The 22,484-nt window shown below is 41.0% G+C and overlaps 2 protein-coding genes across 4 annotated transcripts in view; one reads left to right on the top strand and one right to left on the bottom strand.

The window, feature by feature from the left end:
• The window catches only part of ano10a (anoctamin 10a), a 35,564-nt gene extending 33,708 nt beyond the window's left edge, over positions 1-1,856 (bottom strand). For both annotated transcript variants that reach the window (XM_023419012.2, XM_023419013.2), the window contains exons 1-2: positions 1,796-1,856; positions 23-89 (exon numbers count right to left, since the gene is read on the bottom strand). The gene's annotated coding sequence lies outside the window, so the exon portion shown is untranslated. The remainder of the gene's footprint in view (positions 1-22; positions 90-1,795) is intronic.
• A 140-nt stretch (positions 1,857-1,996) lies between these two features.
• abhd5a (abhydrolase domain containing 5, lysophosphatidic acid acyltransferase a) lies at positions 1,997-17,354 on the top strand. 2 transcript variants are annotated; one of them, XM_023419018.2, is made up of 8 exons: positions 1,997-2,097; positions 2,533-2,613; positions 5,666-5,751; positions 5,840-6,215; positions 12,901-13,055; positions 14,678-14,789; positions 14,948-15,134; positions 16,121-17,354. In XM_023419018.2, the coding sequence occupies exons 1-8, from the start codon at positions 2,066-2,068 to the stop codon at positions 16,208-16,210; spliced, it is 1,119 nt and encodes a 372-aa protein (XP_023274786.1). In that variant the 5' UTR covers positions 1,997-2,065; the 3' UTR covers positions 16,211-17,354. The 2 variants fall into 2 exon arrangements, with proteins under 2 accessions (XP_023274786.1, XP_087033459.1); XM_087177333.1 differs by lacking the exon at positions 1,997-2,097 and adding an exon at positions 2,110-2,156.
• Positions 17,355-22,484: the final 5,130 nt, after the last annotated feature.

Below are 22,484 nucleotides of genomic sequence, written 5' to 3'. Positions count from 1 at the left end.
GGCGGCTCGGATCGGTACTCACCCAGATCTGAGTCTGTGCGGGACACGGCTCTGTTCCAGCCTCGGGGGCGGGAGTTGGCCCTGCTGATCTGAGAACAAACAGATTAAACGACATGTCTGTGGTTCAGTGTCTGGAGGCTCCCCCACCCAGCGGGACTTCGTTATGTTCCACGTCACGAAGCAGCGCAGCCAACTTGAGCTGTCACACCCACCAACAACCCCTCACTGTTACAGCTGAGACCCGCCGATATAAACCAATCACTGCTGCCTCGTGCTTGCTATGATTTTAACCACGAGCCTGAGATTTAATGAAATTACATTTATTTTCTCCCTTTGCTCAGCAACACAGAGAAACACAGGTAGTCATGGGGCACCACGCCTTTTACCAACATACCTAATATCTGTTTTTAAAGTAGCAATCTTACCAATATTCAAGTACCTCATTTTTGTTATTTTTGCTGTATTCTGTTTTATTTTGTTGGATAAAATATCCCTATTGGATTCCTCATAAGGAAGACAGACTGAGCAGGAATGATGCTCAATGAATTCCACCCCAACCTGCCCACCTACAAATGATTTTCATAAATCTTCACCTTCACACGATAATATACTTACAACTACTAACTAAAGAAGAGGAATAACTTTTGTTTTTTGCTACTTTTACTTTTTATGCATGTGTGTAAGTGTGTGTGGCAGTTTTATGTGAAGAAATTCTCATTCTAATTCAGTAAAATTGTGTTTGGCTCCCAATTTGACAAATTAATTTTGAGCATACTACATTTAAAAGGTAAACCAGGTTAGTATTTTACACATTTTAATTTCTCTGGTCAGACCAATATTATTTACATTTTACGTATCATTGTAACATAACATACATCTTGGCTTGCAAATGACAGCATTTCATTTAGGTGAGTCAATTCAAGTCCCCTGGTAGTGTACATTCTGGCTGACTGTCTTGGCTCACTTGATCTGGATGTGCTGTGTTGAAAAAGGAAAATCTAAGCACTGAGTAAACAACCTGACCAGGGTCAAAATATCTGCAAATACAGTAGGTTACCAGCAAATGCATCTGAATGATATTTACAAAACATCTGCATGTAAGGAGGATATAAAGCTTCCTCCATCTGCTCTGTGGTCAGCAATTTTAAACACTAAAGTATCTCAAATATTAAACCAAAGTTAATTTTCATGACTGCATAAAATATCATTTGTCATTGTCGTGCACTTTAGTGTCTTCCTCCTATTGTTATCTGTATACTGCAGTTGATTTTTATTTCATTTTATTTATTATGTTGTGTTTATTATGTTTTCTTTTAATTAATCAACATTTTAATCTTGAATTTAAAAGCTTCAATATCTATGTTAAGATAATTGTATAATTCCATGCTTCATCCATATGGTTTAATTTTGCAATAATTATCTATATGTAGTAAAAACTACTTACTTCCTCCCCATTTAAAATCGATTATTACATCACTTTAATAAATCATATTAAATGAAGAACTAAATTACACTTTTATTTCTTTCTGTATTTATTTACGACTTTAACATACACGTAGAATTAGTATTAGAAAGACCTGTATTAAAGAACACATGTATCAAGCCAAACACTTTTAACTATGTTGCTAACATTTTAAATGATTTGCAGGATGAGTCAACGCAATACTGTGGTTTTATACAAACGTATCATTTACGGTATAACAAGGCTGTCAGCGCAAACAATACAACCCCCTGTTACCTTAAAATGTGCACATTATTCACAGTTTAAAACTACATGTGTCGTTTTCCTACTTACCAGAGCTCTCTCCTTTGCTAAGTAGCTTGTTTAGGTATTTGACAGAGAAGCTACTTCCGCCTCACGCTCTGACGCTGGGTGCGCTTGTTTTGACTTATAGATGAAAAAAAGAAGCGGTGCCATGGGCGGGGACACGAAGCGTCTCGGACGTGTCGCCGCACGGTGGAGTCACCCCGAACAACAAATCAAACCTCTTCAATCGCTGACTGTACGTCAAGAGTCTCTGAGGACACGTGACCGCGGGAAGCCGCAGAGGAGAGTTGCAACAGTATGGCCGAGCAGGCAAAGACGGCAAACAGAGGGTGAGTAATTTCTCTTACACTGCTCACGGAAAGTGTTTAACCAACCAATGCAGGCGATGGTAAGTGAGTCACATTATTTGGTATCCCAACGACACAGTGTTATTCTGTGTGTAGATGCTTTTGCAAACACTAACAAAAGTTAAACAAGTTGCCAACTGTCAGGCACTACGCTAAAGTTAAAATAAACACTTTAACATTGTGAAGCTCTGACATGAAAGTGACGTAGAAACATACTGTCACATATGAAAGAGTGAACTCGCAAATTTACAGACTTTATCTGCCACAGATTATGGTTTAGACATACTGAATATCTGTTCACTTGTGAATGTGTTGCTGTCATATACATCTGTCTCATACTGACAACTGTATATCTACTCTGTCATCGGTCAGTCAGTGTTCTTTGCCCTCATCCACTTTTTGTTTCACTCTGTTCAGGGTTGTTCAGAGAATGCTGTCTGTTGTTGGTGTTGACGGTCTGGCCAGCAGTGTGTGGGGCTATGTGGACACGACAATAAAGTAAGTTTTGAAGTTTGGTCTAGACCATTGGTCCCCATCCTTTTCCAGCTCATGCCCCCCTGGAAAATATTTAAAATGTTCATGTCCCACATCCAACCTCATGACAATACGGAGGAAAAATAATATATGTTCTCAGAGAACTTTTTATTTTAATAACAGTCACTCTCTTCACTCTTTCCTTTAATTCCTCCTGTTGCTAACCACCTATCCATAACCACTTATCCACTGATTCTCCAGTTTTTACCATGAATGTAAAATTAAGACGCAATACGACTGAGATAGCAAACAAGTATATGATGTGGGACTTAATACGAGAAATAAAATTAAAGGATATTTTTCTACATTTTTAAAGATCATTTTGTTTAAAAATTGTGAAAATATTATTATAATGACTGTTTTTGTATAATTACATTTTCCCCCAAATAGTTCTGTTTTGCAGTCGATTTGCATTGATTTGTGGCCCACTTGCAATACCAACAGTTCAATACCACAGGTTGGGAACCAGTGGGCTAGACCACTCAGAGCCCTGGTGTAGCCCCTTAAATCACAAGACTGTTCATGTTTTAGATGAACACTATGGCCCCTGTTCACTGAGAAATTAGTTTTTCTTATAGTTGCTTCACTGTGCAGAATGATGTAGATACAGAGTTTGACACTAGAATACAAAGGGTTAAAGTTTCTCTCTCTCTTGACATGTGTACGCAGGGAAATGACTTTCTTACGTCACAACTAATTTGGAGCCATTAATGGTCCAATACTCGACTTACACAAGTGTGATGAGGAAACTTGAAGCCTCCACTGTGTACAAATGGGCTGTTCAGTGTGTCCAATAGTATAAAACCATGTCAGTTATGGTTCTCTGCTTTATAGCAGTCTATGACTCATCTGAGCCTGAGTGAGCAGCAAACATATTGTTTTAATTAACTACCTGGTTTATCAAGCAGTTGGTCTGGAGCAGTCACTGGTCCACTTTCCAGCAACTGGCAGAAAGCCTCCCTTAGTAATTCCTTAGGTAATCCTACTGTGGCTGTAATTAATGCTACGGCACTGTAACATCATGTGTAACAATCCTACCTCCAAGGATATTATTGCATTACACTGAGAGGTGTTTCTAATATTTTGTCCAGTCCATTGCGGGTAGACAAACTGTGCTGGTTGTGTTTTTGTGTAATAACTACAGAAACAAACTGCACGCACAAACAATGATTATCTTTTAAGCGGCACCTACAGTCATCAAACAAGACAGTATACTAATGCAATAATACAGAAAATATGTGTTTATTATAATAAAGGGTCATTTGGCTTTAACACCTGCTGCTCATTTGCTGAAATGTTTCACTTTTGTTCCGTGAGTGATGGATCAGGTGAGTTCACATAGGTGAGATGATTGAAATGAAGATTAGATGATGCAGACACAGTCATGGTCCTGATTCTGGTGACGTTAAAAGGCACTGACATGAGGATGAGGATGAGGAGGAGGCAGCAGCGTGTGTGTATGAGAAGGAGAGTTTCATTCAGAGAGGGAAATACATGGGCTGAATGTGACAGAAGTGTGTGGAGTTATTTACCGGGCCTGGTGACTTTCCTGTTCTGCTATTTCTTCATCTGTTTCCGCTGCAGAAACTTTATTTTGAAGGCTTCATACACCGAGTTTCAATTCTTCAGCCTGATGAGCTAACACAGTAAAACAACTTAAAGCTCCATATTCTCTTCTTCTCCTGTGTTTTATCTATAGTGTTGATCCATAAGAAGATATATTTGTAGTTTTAAGAACCAAAAACCATCTCAGTGTAGTTTTACATCTCCTCTCTCACTCTTCTCTCTGGAGCTTTAGTAACAACAGGTTGGTGAGCCAATCAGAAGAGAGGAGGCTCTGAGCCTCTTTTCTGATTTTCTAAGTGATCCAATAAAAATACAGCAGATTTCAGGTAAACACTCAGAGAAACCAAATCCTGCAAGGATGGATGATGGGTCCAGGTGGGCGGGGCTTTGGCCATGGCTGAGCATGGTGACTGCTTTGTTGTGACATCACAAGTTTCAGAAGTTCTGACGGCTGGTTTTAAGGCTCAGTGTCTGAATATTGTACAGTATATTAAATATAGAATCTACACCTACTTTATAATCAAACAACACATGGACATCTACCTTTCGTACTATATGAGACCTATAATAATAATAATAATAATAATAATAATAAAACTTTATTTGTATAGCCTTGTTTGCAGGTTGTATATACCTTTCATACCAGAAATGTAGCACAAACTGCTTTACAGAGAAAGAAATGAAAAGGACATAAAATGAACATAAAAACATGATGTGAACATTGATGTGAAATGAAAAACATTAAAAAACATTGCAAACATGGAAAATGAGATAGAATAATAATAAAATAATAACAGAAATATTGATAAAATGATGATAAATGATAAATGTATTTTATTTACTTCATGAGATAGAGATCAATAAAATAAAAAAGATGACATTCACCATCAGTCAGTCATCGACAGAGGCTGTCTATGAAACCAGTCCCCTCTCCTTCGTACAGAGGCTAATAAGTGCTAACATTCAGTCCTGATGCTGCCATGTTGGTTTATGTTACTTTTTAATAGGGCTGAACAATTATTCAAAATATTATCAAAATCACAATATGGCAATAGTGCAATATACAAATAGCAGGAGCTGCAATTTTTATGATAAAGGTAAAAATGTATAAATGAAGCATTGTGATGCCGCAGAGATGCCTCAGCCTTCAAATCATATTTCTCCACATGTGAAGGAACATGTTCATTTTGGTAGAAGGCCCCAACAAAAATCACATCATGATCATTTAAATATTCTTTTCACTGAAAATGAAATTCAAAAATGACTGTTCCAACTGAAATTTTTTTTTTTAGCTTATTGTTCAGCTTTACTTTTAGTTTGTGCCCTCTGGTCTGCTGCTTCATTCCTCTGTTTCTGTCTTCATCCTTTAAGCCTGGTGCCACACCTCAGTGACACCAGGTCACATCTGTATGTCATAAGGGTGAAGCTCATGAACCTTTTGTCTGTGTAGGTGGTGCTGGATCCCCCGCTGGTTACCATCATGGTGTCCCACCTCTCAGAGCCAGCTTCAGTCTGCAGAGGACATGATGCTGAGAGGTGAGGATCAGTTCTGTCTACGTCTGTATGAAAAGTTGTCCGGTGTTTCAGTTTCACTCTCTCACTCCTCCCTTCACTGTCTCCACAGGTGTAAACAGTCCTTTCTCCAAACAGCACGTTCCTGTCTCCAGCGACAACCAGCTGTGGACCCTGATTGTCAGCAGAGACAGCGTTAAACACAGAACCCCCATGGTTCTGCTCCATGGGTTCGGAGGTGGCGTGGGCCTTTGGGCTCAGAACCTGGACGCTCTCAGTCAGCACCGGCCCGTCTTCGCTCTGGACCTGCTGGGCTTCGGTCAGAGCAGCAGACCCCTGTTCTCCTCAGATGCCCAGGAGGCAGAGGACCAGTTTGTGGAGTCTATAGAGAAATGGAGGGCTAAAGTGGGTCTGGAGTCCATGATCCTGCTGGGACACAACCTGGGAGGATACCTGGCTGTGTCATACTCTATTAAACACCCAGGCAGGTGAGTGCAGGTCACGGGATGTCACGTAACATACTGGAGGGTCGTGTTGTTTTTTTAAAAGGAATTTTTTATCATTTAGTGCAGAACTCATTGATATGAGTTTGGTGTGATAAAGTTATACCAGGGCAAAGTAGATGTAGTTCAGTCTGACGGACTTTAAGAGGTAGACACAGGTTTTTGTAATATATATATATATATATATATATATATATATGTGTGTGTGTGTGTGTGTGTATATATATATAAAGTTATTTTTTGGGTGGTTTTTATGCCTTTCTTTGATAGAGAAAGTGGAGAGAGACAGGAAATATGGGGGAGAGAGAGAGAGAGAGTAGGGGAGAGACATGCAGCAAAGGGTCTTGCCGGCCAGGAGTCAAACTCGCTACCTGCCTCTGAGGGCTCAGTATTTTTGCAACTTTATTAAAAGTCAAAAACTGAAATCTCTTAAAGCTCTAAGAAGGCAGATAATTATTCTTAAGTAGAAGAAAATGGGCTAGTCAGCATCTTCCTCCTGCAGCCAGCCTTCTCCAAGGGACAGAGAGCCACCAACCTTACAAAGGCCAGTGTGGAGGGTATAATGCACAACACTATGTATGAGGAGCTGCTATAATTCTGTATGATTCCTTATAAACATTTGACCAGAACTGTCAACAAAGTTCAGTAATCGTTTTTGTTTCACTTTTACTCTTCACCTGTATGTTTCTATGCTTCACCTTCTCAGGGTGAAAGAAGGCAATAGATAGATAGATAGATAGATAGATAGATAGATAGATAGATAGATAGATAATTTAACCATCCCCTTGGGGAAATTCAAGTGTCCAGCAGCTCAATAGTAGTAATAATAGTAGTTAATAATAAACAATAATAGTTGAATTAGTCAAGTTCATGATCCACTGTCTTTGGCTGAGGTGTTCTACAGCCGGATGGCAGTGGGAACAAAGGATCTCCTGAACCTCTCGGTTCTGCAGCGCAGTGAGATGAGAAGTTTGCTGCTGTAGCTGGTTCTCTGTCCTGCAAGAATGTTGTGGAGAGGATGGTTGGTATTATCCAAGATGGCCTCCATCTTACATTGCATGCGTCTCTGCACAACAGTCCTGAGCGAGTCCAGACTCCTGCCAAGCACAGACCCAGCCTTTTTGACCAGCTTGTCCAGTCTTTGTGTTCATGTCAGACATGCTGCCGCCCCAACAGACTGCAGCATAAAAGATACACTGGCCACCAGTGACTGATAAAACATGTGCAGCATTTCACTGCAGATGTCAAAGGACCTGAGCCTCCTGAGGAAAAAGAGCCGGCTCTGCCCCTTCATGTAGATGTGTTCAGGGACCAGTCCAGTTTACTGTCCAGGTGCACACCTAGGTATTTATAAGTGTGCACCACCTCATTGTCCTTCCCTGGAGTGTTGACTGGCTGAAGGGTGGGCCTAGACCTCCGAAAGTCCATGACCATCTCCTTGGTCCTGGAGGTGTTCAGAAGGAGGCAGTTCTTGTCGCTCCATTCACTGAAGGCCATCGTCAGATCCCTGTACTCCTCTTCCTGCTGTTCCTGATACGCACCACAATAGCTGTGTCATCTGAGTATTTCTGGATGTGGCAGGAATCAGAGTTGTATTTAAAGTCAGCTGTATACAGGGTGATTATGATTACAATAGCTTTGAAAAGGGGCTTGCTGTTACCATGGTAACAATGTGTTCTATTGAACTGAACTCTGATGTCATAACAGAATGTGATGTCATTACAGAATTCCTTTGAAGTTTTAGTGTAAATAGATATACCTCTCCCTCTAGCGTATTGACCTTTCATTGACTACTACACACGTATTGTTCACAGAAGCAGTGTGCATAATCAGAAATTATCGCAAAGAGAAAAAGAAAGATGGCAACAGGAACCGTTAAATGTCTGGACGCCCGTGTTCAGGATTATGTTGCAAACTACCATACAAAAGTCACGCAAGAATTACAGTCTGCACAGGCCATGCTCTTTAAGATGTATTCTGGACCTCAAAGGGCCAAGCTGAAAACCAGAGCTGAAACCCTGTATGCAGTCCTGGCTCTGCTAGAGGGCAGACAAACACAGGAAACTCTCACTGAGAGAGAGCTGAGGGATGAAATATCTTCTCTCAAATGTAGCATGCGCTGTGCCGAAAACAAACAGGAGAGGGCCAATAACAACCTTAAAACCAAAGATAAAATCATCAAGCAGCTTAAAACCCAAGTTAATGGTTTAGTGATGCAGGTCACAAGTGATAAAGCTATAGAGGACACAAACCAGAATCTCCTTCATCTACTGAAGGACGTCGAGGAAACCTCTGCCTCCAAACTGAGTGTGGAATATGCAATTAATATGGATCTCAGGTGCAAACTGCAGAATGCCAAGAAACAGCTGCAAGAGCAGACTAGTGAAGACATCTACGCAGACTGCATGGATATCTTTGCTGACGGACAGAACATACAGGTCCAGATAAGTGAGAAGGACAACAAACCCGTAGAGTGCAACACAGATAGTGGACCAACCTTCCTGCAGAGCCTGGATACAGACAAACCTGTTTCAGAGCTTCAGCCAGAGGAGGTAACCAAACATGAGGAGTACAAAGAGGTTTTTCAGTTCAGTTTGGAGAATCTGAAATCAGACCACCATGTTGAAGATGAAGAGTTTACTGAGAAAAAAGAGGAGGAGGAAGTGGTTTGCCTTAAGATAAGTGAGTTACAGAAAATCACAGACACTGCAGTTAGTCAGATTCGGGAGGAGAAAGAGGATATGCTGAAGAGCCAGAGGGCGGAAATTGTCAAGCTCCAGGCTGTTGTGAAGGCGGCGGAGGAGCAGCTGCAGGCCCAACTTCAAGAGTCAACAAAAGTCCTGCAAGCCAAGGAGCAAGAGTGGGCAGGGATGTTTGAGGAGCTACATAGGACGTATGAAGAAAAACGCACCGAGAGTAGGCCCAGGTGGAGGAACTGGTTTGTCAGGATGGTTGTATGTGGCTCTGGACAAGATGTAGAGCAGTAGGAGATTCATATATTCAGATGTTTGGTTTTTTAATATATATATATATATGTGTGTGTGTGTGTGTGTGTGTGTATGTACATATCTGGTGCCTGAGGCCTAAGTCCTAAACCCTCACAGACTTAACTGACGTCACCTGGTAAGTGACTGAGTGTGAGAGACTGCCAGGGCTCGAAGTGGTATAAAGAGGAAGGGGACAGCACTTTGTGACATATCACATTCCTCTTTATACCATTTCGAGTCCTTGCAGTCTCTCACACTCAATCACTTATAATAATAATAATAATAATAATTATAATGATAATTAGCAGGTCTCCCTCTCTCTCTCTCTCTTTCTCTTTCTCTCTCTCCCAGCTCTATATGAAATGTGCCCTGAGATAACTTCTGTTATGATTCAGCTCTAAATAAATAAAACTCAATTGAGTTGAATTTGCATCATTGTACTGATAAATTAGCATCAGAGCTCTGAGGTACTGCAACACACAGTAACACAGTTGAGCTAGTTTCATAAATGACTGGCAGTTAGATTTAAGTTTTAAAGGAGAATATTCCCAATGAAAATGCTTTATAATCTTATTGGAGCCTGTCAATACACATTCATAGAATAATTCAGGGTTATTACAATCTCTGTGAGCTCACAGTAGCCACTTTATTAGGTACACCTGTAGGATCTATTGCAGCTTTATTGACACAATACAATGTGTAAATTCAATTATATGTTCATTCTATTTTTGGTTTTGTGTCCTCCACATTTACATACATGATCGGGGCAGAATACCAGAACACCGTCACTAACTTTGACCTCAGTCCTGAAACATATATTTTAATTAGCACCTCTATAGCAAAAAAGAACCGTTGTATTGGATTTGACTGTACGGGTATACATAAAGGTTTGTGTACAGTGAAGGCTTTAGGAGACAGTGTGTGTGGGAGCAAAAAGATAAATGACGAAGAACTTAAAATAAAAATAAGTTGCGATCTTCTCCTTTGAACATCTAACTGAGTGTACTGAAAGTGGCTATAATCAATATTTTTAAAAGAATATGAAAGGGTCACTAGTAGTGATGAACTTACAGAGAATTATCACCTGAATCTGCAGCTGCACCTTCAGCACTTCTTCTTTCCAGTTCTGGTTGACTCCTGCTGCTCTGTTATCAGTGAGGATTTAAAAATCCACTGTCCAGTACCTGCAACAGCAGACAGACGCAGTGAGAGAGCAGCTGGTGAACATAGTGGGGCATTTAGCAGCTAAAGAGCCGGATATTTCTCTCAGGAGTTGGTGAAGAGCCAAAAGGCAAGGGAATACTGGACAGGAACATGACTCCAAATGCTAATGTCGCTTTGTGACTGCTGGTTGTCTAAATAATCGACTGTCTACTATCAAGTTCATCATACTTCTCAAGTTGATGGATTTAAGTATCTTTCTATCTACTAATTAATCTGCCAAAGAAGACCATATAATATGGTTGAAAGGTCCATGTACTAGCCGCTAAGTGGACTTTAAAGCTCCATATAGTATAAAGGTAGATGTCCATGCCCATGCATGATTATAGATCAGGTCTAGGTTCTATATTAATACTGTGAAAGTATCAAAGCCTCAGTCCACAGAGAAATGCACACAGCCTGTATTCAGAAACTGAGCCTTAAAACCAGCCGTCAGGACTTCTGTAACTTTGTGATGTCAAAACAAAGCAGTCATTGCCCTCAGCCATGCCCCAAGCCCCGCCCACCTGGACCCACCATCCAACCTTGTAAGGTTTCTTTGAGTGTTTACCTGAAATCTGCTATATTTTTATTGGATCACTCAGAAAACAGTCAGTCAATCAGGAGAGAGGTTCAGAGCTTCCTCTCTTCTGATTGGCTCACTGACCTGTTGTCACTAGAGCTCCAGAGAGAAGCCTGAGAGAGGAGATGTAAAACTACACTGTGATAGTATTTTTTCTTAAAACTACAAATATATCTTCTTATGGATCAGTACTTCAAATAAAACACAGAAGAGGAAAATATGGAGTTTTAACTGGAGACCCAAGTTGTAATAAACTAGAATTAACCTTTAACGGTTCACAGAAAAAAGAACAAATGAAGCAGAAGCTGCCCAGAGGATAAAATGACTCTGCATTGAACAGTGTTTTGAATAGTGACTCTGCCCTCTTAGTGTCAACATGGTTGTAGCAGAACATGCCAGCATCTGTACAGGATATAGTTGTGTCGATGTAGGTGCTGGCAGCCAGTGATAATAGCAGCCTCTCTCCTCCCACTAGCCCCTATCTCTCCTAAATCATCTCCTCTTGCTGCGTCTCCAGCGCCGAGCGTCCAGCATGCGCTCAGCTCTACCCGAGGGATGTCTGATAAAATGTCCTCAATCCCTTATCAGCCTCCTTCATCACTAACGCTAAAATATTCCCTCTTCCTGCCCTATAATATCTGAGTGTTCCAAACGGACTTTAAGTTACAACACAAGATGCTCTTGATCAGGGACATATGTCCTTTTTCAAGCTAAACTGTGCTCATTGTTCATGCTGTGGCCTGAACAGAAAGCTTCCTGTTTATTTATAACGAGACATAATAGAAACTATTTGTACTGGGTGTAATGTTGGTCAATGTGGTGCAGTTGGCATAGACTTTGGATAGTTTCTGGCGTGTGGCTAGTGTGTCTTTACTGTAGTGTTCTTTGTCTGTCACCCTGTGGATGTGAGGATGGTTGAAGATGGGTTTACTGATATCCAACCAACATATTTGCAGAGCTTCTCCAATCATCCTTATTGGTTACAACAGCACTGTATTCACCAAAGTCATTTTTGAAATCTATGTGCACAGTAACATGGCTACAGCAAAGTCAGACAGGGCAAGATACAGCAGTCAGATAATCAGACAGGCTGTAAACAAACCATCTAAACCAGTTTATATGGAAGTAAAACCATAGACTGTAAATGAAGATAGCCTCCGTGACATCACCCACTGCTCTACCGTCGCCATCTTGGCAGTGCCTGACTCCGCTTATCTCCCAGGTAATCCAAAAATGGGCAAAGAGGTTGGGCGTGTGTGGAGCTGAGGCCTCGGTGCATATGCTCCCATTAGCATTGTTAGTTGAAACTTATGTGAGATAGCATCATACCTTCAGTGACTGTTGGATAAAGCAATTGAAACAATGACCTAGATTGTAGAAAAACTAACAAAAAAAGACAAAAACACACATACACACACACAAAATGTGTGATGCAAGAGATATTTTCCAGTTCAGATCATTTTATAGGAGATAAAATCAAGATGAAAAATATTAAAAGGAAGAGTTCAACATTTTGGGAATTATTTCTTTTTTCACTGTGCATCAGATGAGAAGATTGAACTCACACTCTTTTCTGTAAATAATGAAGTTGGAACAAGGACTTCATTAGCTTACCTTGCCCATGACTTCTTAGAGATGTTACATGTTTGCCTGGCAACCTCGGGGAGACAATAAGATGTGTCATTTTTACACATTGGTTTTTGAACAGATTGAACAAACAAGATGTGACTTGTCTGTTAGCTCAGTGGCACTCGGAGGCAGGTTTTAGACAGAGCCATGTCCTTTAGTCATGTAATATATAGATATATTTCTGGGCCTGAAAAACCCATTTCATGTAACAAAATGTTAGAGAAGCCAAACAGCAGGTGAACTTCATTTTGTCTTTGTCTCTGGTCTGCAGAGTGAAGCACATCTTCCTGGTGGAGCCCTGGGGTTTCCCCGAGCGCCCGGACACAGTAGAGGCCGACCGTCCCATCCCGGTGTGGATCAAAGCCCTCGGGGCCATGTTCAGTCCTTTCAACCCGCTGGCTGGCCTCCGACTGGTCGGACCACTGGGTGAGAGTGGAGAGCAAAGACACAACCGGATTTTTATCAATTAGAGCAGATGAAATCTTAATATTCGAAGAGGGGAAGTAGTTTCAGTGGCACAGAACATCCAGAAAAATGGAATAAACAGAAGTATCAGCCATAATAGGACTGACTGTTAAAATGAGGAGTTTGGAAATTAGAGTGCAGGGTAAAATAATGACTCAACATTTGAAGCTTAGAGAGAGAAAATGTTTGACAAATAACAATATATATCAAACACAAAACTGAGAACCACTGTTATACCCAACACCATAATGAGCACATTTACACTCAAAGTGGGGTCCGGGGACTCCCAGACGTTCTTGAGGAGGTTCCTGGGTTTCCCAGGAAATATGAGTATTATTTATTTTCACTATAATTCCATCCATAAATGAGAGCTGTTTCCCAATTCAGAGGCTGCATCCTCAGTGGACGCGGTCTACCAAGGTGTGGCCTTTCATAGACCATGAAGGCCGAACTGAAATCAGACGGTTTGGTCTATAGAGGATTTTTGCTTTGTGTCACCAGCTGTCCCCGGCCTTACTGTTTTATTGCAAAGCATGGCTCCTGTCGCCTAGCAACCTTGAAAAAAAAAAAAAATTTCTCAAAAACTTGAGGTTTAAAGGCTCTTGGTTTTAACAGTTCCACTGTAAACTGTTGACCTGAGCTGAAACCCAATGCTTACATTTAACAGTCTAATCCTCAGGCTCTCTGTCACTGTTGTTTTGCTGCCATATTATTTTCATTACTGGCACACAATGAATCTTGGGATGGGTTGGGCCATGAAGGATCCAGCTGTTGGAGCCTTCATTACCCAGCAAAAGATGGGACACATTTTTAATGAGCATTTGAAAGTTGCGCTGCTCTAATGCAGTCAGTCTTCAAATGCAGCCTATGACGGATGATGCCCCTGAATTAAGAGACAGCTAATGACAGAATGTATGACTATGTTGGCCGTGGGTTTCAAACACTTTCTGTAATCAAACATCTAAATGCAAAAGCCTGAGCAGATGTGGGACCCTGGGACAAAATCTTATCAGATGGGGGTCCGTGGTCTTACTTGTGTCAGTTTTGGGTCCTTGATGTGAACCACTGGGCTATAAGACTGATTATACAACAGTTAGTTCCGACCCACTAATTTGATTCCATGAGTGCTGATATAGAGCACAACAGCACTGGGACGTTATCTGTCTTCGATTGTAACAAACTTGAGATGGAAGATGAAAATATTTCCAGAAATAACATTTGAATTAAATGATGTCTGGTCGTCAGAAGAGGATGAAGAGAAGAAGCCTGGATACTTCAGCGCACACCTGAGGTAACGTTTAGACAAAGTAGCAAGCGGCCTCATACCTATGACCGAATCACAGCCGTGCTGATATTCAGTACAACATCACTCCCTCTCATGTGATATTGCTTAAATTAAATATGACTGGGCTGCTAATTCAAACATGTTCTTCTGAGGCTGATTTTGGTCCAGAAGACAAATGAAGTCTGGTTCCTGTGTGTGTGCGCTCTCACCCGCCTTGTTCATAATCACGTAACATAATGAAGCGGCCTCGTCATGCTTGGCTTTGACATGTCGGCGTCTGCTTGTCTGGCCCCTGCAGGTCCCACTCTAGTCCAGACTCTGAGACCTGACTTCAAGAGGAAGTTCTCCTCCATGTTCAGTGACAACACGGTGTCAGAGTACATCTACCACCTGAACGCACAAACCCCAAGGTCTTCCTCCATTTCTGTTCCCCTGTCAGGCCTCATTATTGCTGCTCATGTTAATAACTGCAATGAAGACAATTTATTCATTACCTTAGTTACTACCTAGTATCATGTCTTGACATCAGCTATCCGGTTGTGATGATTGTTCTCATGTGTTGTCACAGTGGAGAAACAGCTTTTAAGAGCATGACCATTCCCTATGGCTATGCCAAGAGGCCAATGCTGCAGAGGATGGAGCAGCTGCAGCCTCACATCCCCATCACCATCGTCTACGGCTCCCGCTCCAGCATTGACAGCAACTCCGGCAGCACCATCAAAGAGATGAGACCACAGTCTCGTGTGGAGATCATAGTAAGTTCATGGCGTCCGGGATGAGAGAAAATACTTTATTCTGTACGTTATTATGAAGTTTTCCTACATTTCTCCTGTTTAGAGTTGATGTTGGGTTTGATACATTTTTGAACTTTAACTTAATAATTTGCAGTCCAACAGAAGTATTTTAATTTTCAAGAGTTGGGTGAGCAATGCGGAAAAAAATCAAACAAAACATCTGGAGTTTTACCTCTAACTTCCTCTAACAGAAAAACAAAAGTAAAATACAGGACTCTCACCTGCCTCCCTAACGGAAAAAGAAAAAAGAATTCACAAAAAAAAGGCCTCTCACTTACAGATACCACAACTGCTTTTTAGAAAGTTCTCAGAACTGCACGGTCGGGCTGTGAGCCGGGGAAGAGGCGAAGCAAAGCCGGCATCGGCAGATTCCATTTTAAACTGGGCGCCATCAGCTCACAAAACATGTTTTTGGTCATAACTCACAAATTCACACGTTAATTATGACACAGTTTAACTCAAATGTCTGTAAGGATAAAATTAAGAGATCACATTTCATATCCAAAAGGTCAAAGGTCAACTTCAATGTGACATCATATATAACGAAAGCTTTTTTGTAGGTCTTCGCATGTGACATGTGACATGTGCCTACCACATCTCGTACATGTAGGTGAAACATAGGGCTTGTTGAACTTGTTTAGGGAGCGCGATTGAACAAAAACATCAAAACATCAACATTTTCACCAGGCCTGACGTGTGTGCAGTAAACAACAGTTTCAATAGGGTTCTCCCAACGTTCAGTGCTTGGGCCCTCATAAACAAACAGCAGCAGCCATGTTGTTTGCCAACCACATTGTTTATCTGATATTTGCATTGATTTGTGAATGATAACTGTGTTTTTAATTTTAAAACTGAGAATTCCTTTCCATCATTGTTTTATTGAATCAATAAACCTAATCCGCCATGTTTTTAATCACCTGCCTCTCTTACTGTCCTCACTCCTGCAGACAATCCACGGAGCCGGACACTACGTGTACGCCGACCAGCCAGACGACTTCAACAAGCGAGTTTTGCAGGTGTGTGTTAAAGTGGCCTGAGGAGGAGACAAGCCGGAGGGCCGGGGGGGGGGGGACCTGTGGGACCGGACTCTGGAGGAAAAAGGGGAGCATCACTTCAGCAGCTGCTGCAGAACCACAGGATCAGGATCTCACGTTCTCGAGGCAGGAACCAGGAGATGGAACATAATAAATATTCTAACAGGAGCAGAGCTGAGTTCGATTCATGACACGCTGATGTTCACATGTCGCATTAACGGAGCAGTGATTCAGTCGCGTTCTCAGAAACTCTGTGAATACAGGCTTTATATCATTCACCAAGTCCCCTACTTCATGCTATTTAACAGCATTCACACGCAGATGAGACCGGCCTGAATCACATTTTTGTTTTATTTCTTTATTTTTTAATTACACACACACACACACACACACACACACACACACACACACACACACACACATACACACACACAGGAGGGTGGCGCTGCAGCCTCTTGGTTTATAATTTGAGCATTAGTTCTACAGTGTTTTCTCAGAATTGCCTTTTCCCAGTGTAGCCGAGAAACCAGGAAATGAGGCATTTTGAATTTCATCGATTCAATGAAATTCTGCTGAGCACATGAGCAACCACAGAGCCTCAGTGTTCATCACATCACTGTCCATACGTTGCCTTAAGCTGCCCGCACTCTCTGACCCAAATATGTAAAAAATACCTTCTAAAAAGTATTTTTTAATAACGTGAAGATATTTCAAAGGTGAATTGATATCATATTCTTGGTGTTTGTATATGTTTGGTAAATATGCATTTAACAACAGTTTAATTTTATAATTTTATATACAATAGGAATATGATTAATATAGTCAGATAAATGATATCAGAGTGAAAAAGAATCAGAAAGCTCAGTTACAGTGTCGTGTGTCAGGTTTTTTCTGTGCAGAGCTTCACCTGTGGTTTGTGGTTTTTCCATATGATGCTGACACAGACAGGAAGTGTATACACTCTTCAGTATACAGCACTAGCACCAGTAGTATCAGCACCAGGAAGCAGCTATAAATGCATCTGCTGCCCATATTGATCTGCTCTGCTCTGTAGCAGCTGTGCTCTCTGATTGTTTGTGTTGTTAATGTTTCTGAATAAACCAGATCAGCTTTGGTCCAGAGCAGGAATAAACTGGAATCTACGAGACATGTGGCTTTTATATGGAGTATGTTTGTGTGTCAGTGTGTCAGCACAGAGGTGATTCAAACTGTTATTGTAACAATGAGCTGCCTCAAGAGATTTGCCTTTGTTTATTTATGTGTCGATTTTGAGTCTCAGATGAAGATTAAGTTCAAACTTTATCATTTAAAATCATTTTGGAAAAACCAGTGAATTGAAGTTTCTTATTGTTAAACTGAACTGGAACTCTAAATGACTTTGTTGGTGTGAAGCCACTTTTCTGTCTTTCTCCCAGGTTAATGTGGACTGAACATGTTCACTGTCAGTGATGCAGATGTCTGTCTGTACAGATATTATCAGCTGGATGTGGTGTAATACTCACACTCACACAGATCTCATATGTCACTGGTTTCTGAATCATTAAGGTTTAAAGGGTCTAAGTTCAGACACATGATGTTCAGATACATGATATCTCTTTTTAGCTGGAATCTCTCATCACAGCTTCAACATCTAACCCTCCCTATCAAAAAAAAAATTAAAACAGTATATCTATATTTTTTGTTTATAGTCAATATTTTCCTACAAACATCTTTTAATTTATTCAAATATTTGCCAGTAAAGAACAGCACTGGTCTATCGTGAAATTGGCAATAATATATTAACGATCCTACAGTGTACATAGTAATTCTAATTATTTAACAGACTGTTTTCAATATAAAAGCAGAAAAACTGCATATGTCAACCAGGTGACATTTTTGCATACTGCTTTTTGTTAAAGTCCCATATAAACAGAACTACTAGACAAATGGAGTAAACAACACTACAAACTGCTGAGCAACTATATTTGTGTAACTAGAACTAGTTCCGGTTTCACTTGGTCTCTCTCTGAAGTCTGAATCAATGAGCCCTGATGATGTGGAGGCCTGTGCACCACAAATTACTAACAGAAGCAAACTGGGGGTGTGGAGGTGACCAAGCATGAAAAGGTTCATGGTTGGAAAGTCTAAGCTAAACCTTTATATATATTTATATATAAGTGTGTGTGTGTGTGTATATATATATATATATATATATATATATATATAAAATCATTGTATCATTATATATATAATATATATAATAATATCATATATATATATATATATATGTTATCATTATATATAATATATAAATAATCATATGATTTTATATTATATATTTAATATATAAAATGATATAATGATTACATATATATATCATTTTATATATTATAAATATCTCTTCCTCTTCTGGGGCTAGTTTTGAAAGGAAGGATTGAGGCCTAGTGATTTCCTTACTGAAACGCTCTGATCTAATCTGTGTATAATATAAAAGGCAGAGTTTAAAGAGGCTGAGGGAAGAAAGTCAGCTTGATGCTTAACTGATTTAACTGAAGTCTTTCACAGCAGCATTAATGTTGGAGCTAATTTGACACAGGGAAATAGGACTTTGTGTTTAGTTTCATGAGCCAGTTGCTTCTCAGTGATTGTAAATATGAAAAAATCTTGTATTGCATAAATTATTTTGCTCCTAAAATTGTTGTGACAGCTCTCCTGATTCTATTTATTTTAAGTGTAAACACAAATAAAATGTTTGCTGTAGTATAACCACGGTCCACTCGCTGCTCTGTCTTCTGTCACACATGAATAATGTAGCTCAGACTCGCGCCTGCATCATATGTTTAATCTGCGATGCAACACTTTCATTCTGCTTCTCCCCCTCTTTTGCTTTTCATTTTAATGGAGAAAAAGTGACAGATGAATCAATATTTTTCCTCCAGCTCCCCTTATCATTTCAGAGCTGTCAGCCCTCTGCCAGAGAGAGGAATGATTCCTACGCGCCTGTGTTCAGTAAAGGGCCGATGTAGTTCCCCAACACCACCACCGGAGGGCACTCAAGTGTAGAAGAGGAGATGTGGAGCTTGTGGGAACAGCTGCACTCCCCCCTTTTTTGCACTAATATCTCGCACCTTTGTTATTTCATTTTAAGACAACAAACTGAAACCAACATATAATATGACACGGTTCCATTTTAGCAATTGCCAAAGATATATATATATATATATATTGATGCAGGAGGAGGATGCAGGCTCATGTGAAAGTATTTCTGAGCCACGTGAAGCCAGTGGAGCCAGTTTTGTCCCTCTCAGCTGTTTGGACATTGAGGTGAGTATAATGAAGTTTCCTCTATTGATGAGGAAACTGAAGGAATCTCATTCATTTCTTTAAGGTGCTCCATCAGGATTTGTAAAGGAATACTACATCATACAAAGTATATACCGCACACTGAGGAGTATTTATTTGGGGGCTTATACATGAAAATACATCACCATCCACTGAGGCTGTGAAACCAGAGCCTTCTTTGGCGGTTTATCAATATCATTAGTTGCATATCAAACAATTAACTTTAGATGACACCTCAGGGTACACACTATAAAGCTACTGCAATGCCATCCTTCCTCTGACATGAGCCCATTAAACAGAAAATGGCAGGGTGGGGCCTCCACAGACCTGTGAGCCACTCCACTGACTCAGAATCTCCCACTGATGAATCACAGGATTGATTACCGGAGTTTTTTCACTTATCCAGTCACAGTCAAATCAGATGGAAGGTGCATCATTGTCAGAACATCAGGTCCATACGAAGGCCACCGATGCTCTGAGTTGATGAGGGAGCAGGCATGAGGGCACAGAGAATATATTCTAATACTGGTGCCACTGCAGAGAGCAGAGCAATGCACTGCAGCTCCAGTCATTTACAAACTGTCTGTTTCGCTGTGTCATGCCTTGTAGCTCCTCCAGCAGATAGCTATCAAACAGCTTTTAAAAATGCAGATCTGAGCCACAGTCTGCCCCAGCTCTGCTGTGACTCACTGCAACTGTGCAGGTTCGATGCTCCAATGAGCCCCCAGGACAGCGCTGATAGCAACATGCATGCAGCCTGATTCGTTTTCTTTCTCAGCTACTTGCGCACTGTTCAAAACTCAGCCACAATAAATAGGTCTGATTAAAAACTGAAAGTGAAAAAATCCATCAAGTACTTTTTGTGTTATTGAGTCATGTTTCTGTATGAATATGTTATTTGTTTTAGTATTTAGTAAGTATTTTCTGTATTTTCAAGCAACACAGAATAAGGCACACAGCTGCAACACAATACATAAATATGGTCCTTGATTCCAGAAAAAGTAGATTTGTCCTGGAAACAGGTTAAAATGATCTTGCTGCACTGGTATAATTCAGTATAATTGACAAAAAATGACATGAAATGTGTGATTTTTGTGGTGTATGGACAGAGATACTAATGCCATCTTACTGGACTGCTGTGAATAGATGAGTTTAACTGACAGTATTTCAACCAACAATTAGGGCTCTGCAAAGCATGTGGTTATGGTACATACATGTATAATGTGTATGACTCTGTTGCCACTTTGTCACCTAAAAAGGGTTTTCATTGAGTAAAAGGATTTCAATAATGTTTCCTTTTATGTAGTCTATCGTCTTTTTACATCTATTTTTAGAGAGCTGTACTCCGAGCTCCCTCCAGATGTCTGAGCTCCTCAGCCTTTTTGTAAGGGTGAGCCCAGCCCCCTTATGGAAGACTAATATCAGCTGCTTATATTTGCGATCTCATTCTTCTGGTAAACCAACAGTTTTGCTTTCTGGCTCAGTTCCCTCTTCACCACAATGGTCCAATACCACACCCACATTACTGTCAATCTCACACTCCATTTTACCTCCACTCGTGAATGAGATCCCAAGGATCTTAAGCTCCCAGCAACTCACTCCCAACCCGAAGGGAGCAATTCATCCTCGTTGAACAGAACAGATGACTTGTAGCAGCGTCCCTGGCACCCTATACTCCCACAGTGCCCGCCACAAAACCTCCTGCGGGATATGGTCATAAGCTTCTCCAAGTCCACAAAATACATGTAGACTGGATGGACAAACTCCCATGACCCCTCCAGGAACAAGAGTTTGTTTCACTTTTCGACACCCAGGTCGGAATCTGCATTGCCCTTCCTGGATCTGAGTTCCGTGAATCGTTCGTAGCCTCTTCTCCAGCACCCTGGCATAAGCTTTCCCGGACAGGTGAGCAGTGTGCTTAAGTGATAACTAAAGCCACCCTCTGCTCCCCCATTTAAAATATGGGAACCACCACCTCAGTCTGCCAGTCCACAGGAACTGTTCCAGACCTCTATGCAACACTGAAAATGCATGTCAGCCAAGGAAGCCCAACAATGTCCTGAGATTTCAGCATCTTGGCACTCCTCATCCATACATGGCGCCTTGCTTCTGCGGAGCTTCTTGACTAACTCAGAGACCGCTGTCAGACATATGAGTGATGCTTTACCCGAGTCTCCAAACTCTTTATATTCCTTAGAGGACATGTTGGTTGCATTTAGGAGTTCCTGAAAGTGTTCCTTTAATCGCCTGACAATATCCCCACTCAAAGTCAGCAGTTCTTCTTCACTGCTGAACACAGCTTGGGCCAAAGTACAGCTTTCCCTTCCCGATGATTTGCCAGAACTTCCTTGAGGCCAACCAAAAGTCCTTCTTCATAGCTTCTCCAAACTCCTCCCACACCTACGTTTTTGCATCTGTGACCACTGCAGCCACAGCCCCTGTTGGTACCCATCTGCTGCTTTAGGAGAACCCTGAGAACTGACCATAAAGGTCTCCTTCCCCACCTTGACACCCTCTTTCAACATTGTCCACCCACGGGTTCTCAGGTTGCTGCTACAACAGGCACTTACAACCTTCTGACGACAACGCTGCAGTCGCCTCCACAATAGAGGCTTTAATCATGGCCCACTCGGATTTCATTTCCCTGACCTCCCCTGGGATTCATGAGACATCCTTGCTGACAGGGGTCACTACACATTTGAGTCTACCAGGTCTGTAGCCTCCCCAAACAGCTGATCTAACTAGCAACTACTACACTTGAATTTAAGTTTGCACTCGTTGAAAATTGGGGCACCACCTTCAATTGAGGGAAAATAGACAAACCAAATAATCCGAACTTTCTGAACTCTCGATACAGAGATTTCCCTCTCTGTTTGGAAGGAATAAACAAGATCATGACTTGGTGATAAAGAAGACTTTATTTATAGCTAATTGTGTACAAGCAGCTGAATAAATG

The sequence above is a fragment of the Seriola lalandi genome, unplaced genomic scaffold, assembly GCF_002814215.2.
Source record: "Seriola lalandi dorsalis isolate HSWRI2012SDOR001 ecotype SW California unplaced genomic scaffold, Sedor1 jcf7180002054588, whole genome shotgun sequence".
NCBI lineage: Eukaryota > Metazoa > Chordata > Actinopteri > Carangiformes > Carangidae > Seriola > Seriola lalandi.
This window is presented reverse-complemented; position numbering and strand designations above follow the sequence as displayed.